The following is an 8753-nucleotide window of genomic DNA, read 5'->3' as shown; positions in this document are numbered from 1 at the left end:
AACTTTTTTTTTTTTTTTTTTACGCAGTTTATTTAAAAATCAGAATTGGAGCAAAGAAACATGGGGCACCATAAAAGTTCCTGAAAGGGCAACTGATGTCTCTCTCCTCCTCCTTGAAAGTAGACGCTGTATTCAGAAAAAAGTCTTTCCCTTACAAACACAATTTTCTCCAGCTCCTGAGGGGAGAGGGCACACCCTTCTCCCGTATTCTCCAAGCGGCCTCTCCTGGGGATGGGCGGCAATTAAGAAACTACCTCGCTTTCTCCAAGTTTTCTCCCTCCCTTAGGGTCAGAAAAGAGCTGTCTGGCTTTTCTTCTCCTAAGGAAGTGGAAGTTATTCCCTTGCATGTCCTGTCCAAGTGGTTCTCCCAGCCCTCGTCCTTTCTCTTAACAGCCCTTCCTTCACTTCCTACAGGGACCTAAGGGAATCCCCTCACTCTGAAGACCGCATAAACATTCCTATACCTCTTTCGAGAAAACTCTCAGGTGCCCCAGGTACTCACAGATCTAGCCAGCCCACGAGCCCCAAGCAGCCGCAGGAGCGGAAGGCCCGTCCGTCCCAAGCCTCGACTTGGTCTCCAAACCCTCGCCACCGCAAACGCCACCGCCATCGCCATCTTGGCTGACCATCCCTCGGAGATCCGCCCCTCTCCTCGGCGAGACAGGGGCTGCCCCTTCATAAGCCTGACTCAAATGCCAGCAACACCCTGCCAAGAAACCATACGCTACTAGTTCTGCAGCCTCTGGGACACACATGTAGGTGCATAAAGCCACCTAACTTCCCAAAAGTACTCTGACCGCCTCACGTTAGTTATTCCTGTAACCGGCAAAGAAGAGGACAACCCGTCCAGCGCCTCAGGGTTTCAAGGCCGGGGGCCTTGGGTAGGACGAGCTCATGCCAAGGCCCGCCCACTTTCTCTTCTGTCCAATGGCTTTCCTGGACTTCCGAGCGGGAGTGGGAGGGCCCAGATTGTTAGTAAACGCCGAGCCACGTGCGGGCGCCCCTCTTGGAGCCCCCGGGTCGGCGCGTGCGTACTCTGTACGCACCTCCTACGCAAGCGCGCGCTTCTGGGCGGAAGCAACAAGCCCCGGCTGCACGTGGGCTCCGGGGCTATGGAGGGGGAAATGCAGACTGAATCGAAGATCCGGGCTGATTCTGGGACAGAGCCCGGCCCTAGGGTCCCCGGCTGTAGCCTCCGGCACTTTGCCTGCGAACAGAACTTGCTTTCCCGGCCTGATGGCTCTGCCTCTTTCCTGCAAGGTAGGAACTACTAGGTTGTATTATTTTGGGGGGGCGGTTACAGTGTACTGCTCTAGCTGGTAAAAATCTCTCTTGAACTGGTGCAGTTCTTGCCGGGGTGGACACTACTGCATACGCAGGTAAACATATATCTCTCCCTCCAGACTAGCAAGGAGAAGATTGTTAAGTACGTAGAATGGGAGACGGCAGACCACCTCTAAAGAATGAATACTCCAGAATAGGGGAAATCTTCTTACCCGGGGGTCTCCCTTGACTAGGTTCCTCTCCGGTTTCCTACACACGCACCCTGGGTCCATACATCCCAGGCTGAGGCAAACCTGTTTGTTTGCATAAATGCCCAGTGGACTGTCACCACTTCCGGTTTACTCCCTAGCCCGGTGGCAGATCTTTTATCCATATAGTTACTTCTCAGATTGATGGTGATGTCCCCAGCCCCACCTCTTGGGTAAATGTCCCTTTGACTGGGATACACAACTCTCCCTATATCCCTAAGATTGGGGTAGTTCTTACCTATTAGGGAAATATCCCCTTTTCCTAGCTAAACAACTCTGAAACTAGACTCAGTTCCCTTACCCCTCTGAGGGAAATATTCCTCTGGGGATAGGCCTAAGGGTCACCCCCATAAATGCTTCAGACCCTGCTCTAGGGCATTACCTGAAACCCAAATACAAAACCTGCTTTCATTCATTCTTTCATTGAACATGTACCTTTGCTTAGTATTGTTCTGGGCAATAAGTAAATAAATTTTTTAAAAATCCCTGCTGTAACGGATTTGACATTCTTACATTCTAGTCAGAGAGACAGGCAAAAGATAAGTAAAATATGTAGTAAAAAACTGGAGAAAAATACAGTAAAGATGTAGAATGGGGTGTGCCAGAGAGGGTTGCAGTCTTAATTAGGATGGTCAGGAAAGGCATCAACTGAGATGGTACCTTTTGAATAAACACTTAAAGATGGGACTTTACTGATGATCCAGTGGCTAAGACTCTGAGCTCCCAATGCAGGGGGCCTGGGTTCAGTCCTTGGTCAGGGAACTAGATCCCACATGGTGCAGCTAAGAGTTCGCATGCCCCAACTAAAGATCCCGAGTGTTGCAGTGAAGACCCAGTGCAGCCAAATAAAAAATTTTTAAGGCAGTTTTTTTTCCCCCTAAAATTGGCTTTTTGCAGGGGGAGCAAACCCTAAAGAGATTAAGAGGAAAGCTTTTAAAGCATTAGGAACCACAGGGTCCTGAGGCCAAAACTTGCCTGGTGTGTTTGAAGAACAGTCAGGGGGACAGGGGTGCCTGCATCGGTGACAGGAGATGGGGTGGAGGTAAGGAGGCCTGCCCCTCATATAAAGTCTAGTGACTGAGAATGGAGCCATGTGACATGCTCGGAATATATCTTTATAGATTTTAGACTTTCTGGCTGCAGTGTTGATGGTAAAGGGCATGGGGGGAAAGGAGGAGAGGAGGGTGGCGCAGACCAGAGTGGGAGCAGGACTGGTGGTGAGAGTCGGAAGGTAAAACCGACAAATCGCGGGTAGTTTGGTTTGGGGGTATGACAGAGTCAAGGATAACACTAAAGTTTTTTACCCAGACCAGCCATGCTGGAAGAAAATGAGTTCAGTTGGAAACATTACATTTGCAGTGCCTAATAGACTTTCCCATGGCAGTGTGGATTCGGCAGTCGGACATACAAGACTGGAATTTGGGGGTCCTTTGGCTCTAGATGGCAGTTCAAGCTACTGATTGGATGGAATCACCAAGAAAATTAATATAGATGGAGAAGAGAAGAACTTAGAACTTAGCCCTGTGCCTTCTAGCCTGGGTGGAGCTAGGAAAAGACATTGAGAAGGAGCAACTAGTAAGGTAGGAGAAAAATCAAGAGAGGGTAGTGACCTGGAGCCCAGAGAATGTGTTTGAAATGTAAGGACCAACCAACTGTTTTGGTCCGGCTGAGAGACTGAATCATGTGAGGATGGACTAGACCTGTGGGTTGACAACTTGGTTGTCTATCGTAGGTGGTGCAGCCAAGAGTCACTCTGGGACTTCCCTGGTTAAGATTCTGAGCTCCCAGTGCAGGGGACACGGGTTCCATCCCTGGTCCAGCAAGCTTCCACATGCCTTGCATCACAACTACTTGAGCCTACACACCCTAGAGCCTGTGCTCCACAACAAGAGAAGCCAGCGCAATAAGAAACCTACGCATTACAACGAAGACCCAACGCACAGCCAAAAATAATAAGTAAAATTTAAAAAAGAAAAAGCTGTTCTGGTGGAGGGGTGGAGTCAAGGAGGAAAAGAGTCAGTGAGCAGAGACAGCTCTTCAGGAACTTTGCTGTAAGAGGATAAGCTAGATGGGCCAGGAGTTAGATGGATGTGGGGTCCAGAGGGGAGGGAATTGCTAGAGCCATGGCCTCAGGAAGATGAGAAGGGAGGCAGTCTTGTGCCCAGGTGAAGCACAGACAGCGCCTTTGGAGTAACAGGAAGGAAGACCCCACTGTGGATCTAGTTCTGCTTGGATAATTTCCTCCTCCAGGGTCCATTCTCCTGGAGCCAAGAGAGTCCCTCAGTTGTATGGCAGCTCTTCCTCCCCTTCCCCAGAACAAAAAAGCCTCTACCTGGGACCTCCCCAGGCTTAGCTCTCTTGCTCAGTGCAGGTGCCTGGAGGTTCTTAGAATTTAAGAAATACTGAGCCCCTTGTGTGTTCTAAAAAAGAAAGAAATACTGAGCCCCTTGTATGTTCTAAAACCCCAAAGCCCAGGACCCTGGAGCAGGGTCCTCTGCAAACCCTCACTAGACTCTCCAGTGAGGTTAAAAATGCCAAGCCCCAGAACCCACCTATGCCAACTAAGGCCAGCCCTCTTTGTGCTGATTATTTAGTCGCTCAGTTGTGTCAGCCAGGCTTCTCTGCCCATGGGATTATCCCAGCAAGAATACTAGAACAGGTTGCCATTTCCTCCTCCAGGGGATCTTCCCAACCCAGGGATGCCAGCCCTCTGTATTTTTAAATGATCTGCTGTAGCGATTCTGGTTGCAGTCCTGTGTTTTGAAACCGTGCTGGAGCTCCATGTCTTCCCACTGCAGGTTGCAGGTCCAGCTGCACGTTAGAATGGCCTGTTGGAGCTCTGAGGCTCCCAGTGCCTGAGCCCCAGCCCCCAGCAATGGGATTAAGGCTCTCTAGGGGAGGGGCCTGGGCATCTAGATCTTTTTAAAGTTCTGCAGTGAGCCCAGTGTGCATACAGGGTTGAGAACTACTGTGTTCACTAGTGGGTTTTGTTTTTGTTTCTGTTTTATTTCTGTTCTTTGGTCAGGTCAGGTTTTAGTTGTGGTGCGTGGGCTTAGTTGCTCCATGGCATGTGCAGTCTTAGTTCCTGATCAGGGATCGAACCGGCATCCCCTGCATTGGAAGGTGGATTCTTAACCACTGGACCACCAGGCAAGTCCCCTTCAGTGGTTCTTTGTAACTGAAATATAGTAGAAAATATCCGAGTACGTCAAAGCAGCAACAGTAAGAGTTGTTTTGGGAGGCGTTCGTTCCATTTACATCCACACAGATTTGTGTGAGTTTTGGGTCCTGAAGTGTATTTGAATCTAAAATGTATTTCTTCCAGGGAGTTATGATCAGGAATGTTTGGAAGCTGCTCTTGTAGTCCAGTCTACCCATTTTGCTGATGGGAAGACTGAGGCCCAGAGAAGTAAGCAAAATCAGCTGAGATTACAGAGCCAGGAGGAAATAAGCAGGTGCCAGGACCCAGCCCTACATATTCATCCCTTTCTCAGGTGTCCTGACTGCTGCAGAATCTGGGGATGTGAGCCAGAGGGAAGAGAACTTGGCCTGGGGGAAGCTTTGGAAGGAGAAGTTGGGACCAGCAGCAGTAAGAAGGGGGAAGGTTAGCACTCAGGAAGAACTTCCTGTTAAAAGTTATTAATAGTAGCTAAAGTTCTTTGGGCACTCAGCAACTTAGCAGGCAGCATCCTAAGTATTTCTCTTTTTATCTCATTTAATCCTCATAGCTGTGAAAGATGTCCTGTAGGTGTTTGCGTTGGTTTTTTTTTTTTTTGGCTGCACCGGGTCTTAGTCCCAGCATGCAAACTCTTAGCTGTAGCGTGTGGGATCTAGTTCCCTGACCACGGGTTGAACCCAGGCCCTCTGTGCTGGGAGCTCAGTCTTAGCCAGTGGACCACCAGGGAAGTCCCAGGAACGTACTATAGTCATCCTCATTTTACAGATGAGGAAGTAGAGGCAGAGACATGAAGCAAATGCTTAAGGAATCACTGCTGACAAGGGGTGGGCCAGAGTGAGGGTGACGTGGGGACCCCTGGCCACCCAGCTCAGGGCCCACAATGTTAAGTGCCTTGTGTCAGACCCCAGAGGCAGGGAACATGCAGGTGAGCTCGCCCATGCTTTCTCCCCAGGGGATACCTCCGTCCTGGCCGGCGTGTACGGGCCAGCCGAGGTGAAAATCAGCAAAGAGATCTTCAACAAGGCCACGCTGGAAGTGATCCTGAGGCCGAAGACCGGACTGCCTGGTAACTGTTCCTTGCGCCCGGTGTCCCCGTCACTGCCCTTTCTGGTCTCCACTCCTCCTCTCAGCTCCCCTCAGCTGTTTCTTCTTCTCCAGTTCTCTGCCTGTACGTCTCTATCACTTTTCTCCCTCTCTCTCTCCATCTTCTCTCCCCCCTCCCCCCTTCTTTCCTGGCTCCATCTCTCCTCCTTTCCATTAATCTGTTTTTCCACCCTTTTACTCTCTGCCCCCCTCACTCCCCAGGGCTGGGTGCAGTGGGATGGGAATGGACAGCAGCACTGGACATGGGAGAGCTCTGAGGTTCTCCTCCCCCGGGAGGCTCCCTTGGTGGGCACTGGAGGTGGCAGGCATTAAGTGGGTGGCAATTAGGCCCTGCCTCCCTCCCACTGGGACTCCTCTCTCATTCCCGCAAATTCTTCCTGGGCCAAGACTGCAGGCCCTTTTCTGGAGGCTTGGGTGGGGCATATGGAGACAGGTGAGCCAGCTGGACAGGAAGAGCCTGACAGCCCAAACCCACCCCTGATTTCCGCAGGCATAGCGGAGAAGAGCCGGGAGCGGCTGATCAGAAACACATGCGAAGCGGTGGTGCTGGGAGCGCTGCACCCCCGCACCTCCATAACTGTGGTACTGCAGGTCGTCAGCGATGCTGGCTCTGTATCCTTTCCTCCAGGAAGTCCTCCAGAATCTCACTGATTGCCCTCCTTGTTGATGGCCATGTACACACCCTCTCCTAGTCTGCTTGACAGATGTCAACTTGTAGGAACAGCAAACACGGCTTGAGCGTTTACTGTGTCAGGCAATTTATACAGCACGGACAACTCACACTTCCAGTAACTGGCAGTGCCAGGACATAAGCCCAAGCCATGTGGTTCTAGAGCTCAAGGCCCCTAGCAGCTGGGTCCTGGTCTCATGTTTCAGGTGAGGAAACCAAGGCCAAGAGAGGGGAGGTCGCTTACCCAAGGTCACACAGCTGGAAGGCAGCAGAGGCTGAATTCACACACAGGCCCATCTGACTCCAGAGCCTATGGCTTTGACCTCATTTCTGACCCTGAGCTTGGATTTGAGGCTCAACAAGTGCAGGAGCCCCGAGCAGGCAGAGCCTTTGGTTCGGCAGCTCAGCCTTGGAATGTGGCTGCGGTTTGGGTGCAAGAGGCAGAGGCCCAGAAATGGGCATTTCTAGACAGCTCTGTGGATGTGTGTGGCCCTGCGTTGGGCAGATAACTTCACAGATGGGGGAAGAGGAGCACTGTGAACCCACTTCACAGATGGGAGATAATGGAGGGTCAGTGGCAGAGGTGGGGCTGGCTGACTGTAAAGCTGGGCCCTGGGGAGGAGAGACTTGAGGAAACTGAGCTGGGGCTGGCTGTCTGACTCAGGCCTGGGCTCACCTTGCACAGGGCCAGGGCCAGACCTCTCCCTGGGACTGCCGGCTCCCTGAGGACACTGACTCCTCCCTCTGTCATCCCGCTAGCCTGTCGCCAGCTAGCACTGCTTGCTCAATTCCCCAGCCCCGGGCCTGGTTCTGCCACTGCCTCCTTGTTTTATCTTGAAAGGCTTCTCACCTTTGTTTCCCTGAAGGTGCATACCTCCTAAGTATCCTTGTGATCCCTGACTGAGACTCAGAGAGAGTAAGTAGCTTGTTCAAGGTCACACAGCTTAGGGTGGCAGTTCAGGTTTGGAACCCAAGGATACTAGATCCCAGGATTACTCTGCCTTTCTGTGATCAATTAGATGTCTGGTGTTCACGGCACTGGCCTGGTGAACCGGAGGCATGGATGTGTTCTGCTGACCAACTTTCAGTAGAAACTCTTAACATCCACTGGCGATCCAGTGGTTGGGACTCTGCGCTGTAACTGCTGAGGGCCTGGGTTCAGTCGCTGGTGGGGGAACTAAGATGCCACAAGCCACATAGTGTGGTCAAAGAAAAACAAAAGATGAAAAAAGAAACTTAACCACTGCCTGTGGCTCCTGGCCTGTTGCCTGAATGCCGCCTGCATGGCCCTGGTGGACGCTGGTGTGCCCATGCGGGCCCTCTTCTGTGGGGTCACTTGTGCTCTGGACTCTGATGGGACCCTCATGCTAGACCCTACTGCTAAACAGGAAAAGGTAAGTATGAAGGGCGGGGTGGTGAAAGGCCCTGGACAGGCACCCTCCCTCTCCTCCTCCTCTGGGCCTCGCTTCTCCAAAACAGTTGGCTGGTACCAGCTCTAACCCGCTAAAGTGACAAGGGAGTTGATTTTAAGAGGTTCAAAAAGAAAAGCAAAAACTTACAGTTTCTTCTTCAGTGGCTCAAGTTCACAGTGTGCTGAGGCTCCAGTTATTCCCAGTTATCTGCTCAGGACTGTGACAGTCATATCCAGTCAAGAAAGCAGAAAGAAACCCCTTGAGAGCTTCAGACGGGGGGTGGGCAAGTGGAACTGAATGCAGGGAACTGGTCACAACAGCCGTGATGGAAGAGCTGAAGAAGCAAAAGGGAAGAAGGGAGGCCCCCCCTGAGATGAGAAGCCTGAAGCCAGCTCCTGCTGGGCGCTGTTGGGGACATGGGAGCAGTCAGATCTAGATGAAAACAGACAGTCTGGCTCTGGCCTGGCTGCTGAGGTCCACAGCCACCCTTTCTCCATGACGACTGTGGTGGGTGATACGCCTCAAACTCCTGTGAGGACCCAGATGCTGCTTTCTCCTTCCTCTCTTGTCTCCCACCAGATTCCCGCTACACCCAAACTGGCAGGGGAACCTGGGAAATAGAGCTTGCTGGCTTCCAGCCCCAGAGAGCAGAGCACTCTGGGAGGCACTGAGGGATGACCATCACCGTGGCTGCCCCTCTGGGGCAGAACACTGTGCTTTGGAAGCCCTGTCAGAGCCACGTGGTGGGATCACGTGGGGAGCGATTCCCTAGGGAGGGGGTGATGTGTAGACTCCCCTCAAAAAATACACTTGCTACGTGAGGGCCTGGCTGCGGGAAAAGCAACCCCCCCCCCCCC

General features: G+C 52.0%; 2 protein-coding genes across 2 annotated transcripts in view; one reads left to right on the top strand and one right to left on the bottom strand.

Annotated features, from left to right (window-relative positions):
• Positions 1–651, bottom strand: part of BCKDHA (branched chain keto acid dehydrogenase E1, alpha polypeptide) — a 19564-nt gene extending 18913 nt beyond the window's left edge. The window contains exon 1 of the mRNA XM_010849339.1: positions 499–651. Coding sequence (XP_010847641.1) covers positions 499–616 — 118 coding nt within the window. The 5' untranslated portion in view covers positions 617–651. The remainder of the gene's footprint in view (positions 1–498) is intronic.
• Positions 652–1016: 365 nt separating this feature from the next.
• EXOSC5 (exosome component 5) overlaps positions 1017–8753 on the top strand; it is a 10211-nt gene continuing 2474 nt past the window's right edge. Inside the window, exons 1-4 of the mRNA XM_010849271.1 lie at positions 1017–1260; positions 5663–5776; positions 6305–6426; positions 7738–7878. Coding sequence (XP_010847573.1) covers positions 1113–1260; positions 5663–5776; positions 6305–6426; positions 7738–7878 — 525 coding nt within the window. The 5' untranslated portion in view covers positions 1017–1112. The remainder of the gene's footprint in view (positions 1261–5662; positions 5777–6304; positions 6427–7737; positions 7879–8753) is intronic.

This window comes from Bison bison, unplaced genomic scaffold (genome assembly GCF_000754665.1).
Source record: "Bison bison bison isolate TAMUID 2011002044 unplaced genomic scaffold, Bison_UMD1.0 scf7180017864280, whole genome shotgun sequence".
Classification (NCBI taxonomy): domain Eukaryota; kingdom Metazoa; phylum Chordata; class Mammalia; order Artiodactyla; family Bovidae; genus Bison; species Bison bison.
This window is presented reverse-complemented; position numbering and strand designations above follow the sequence as displayed.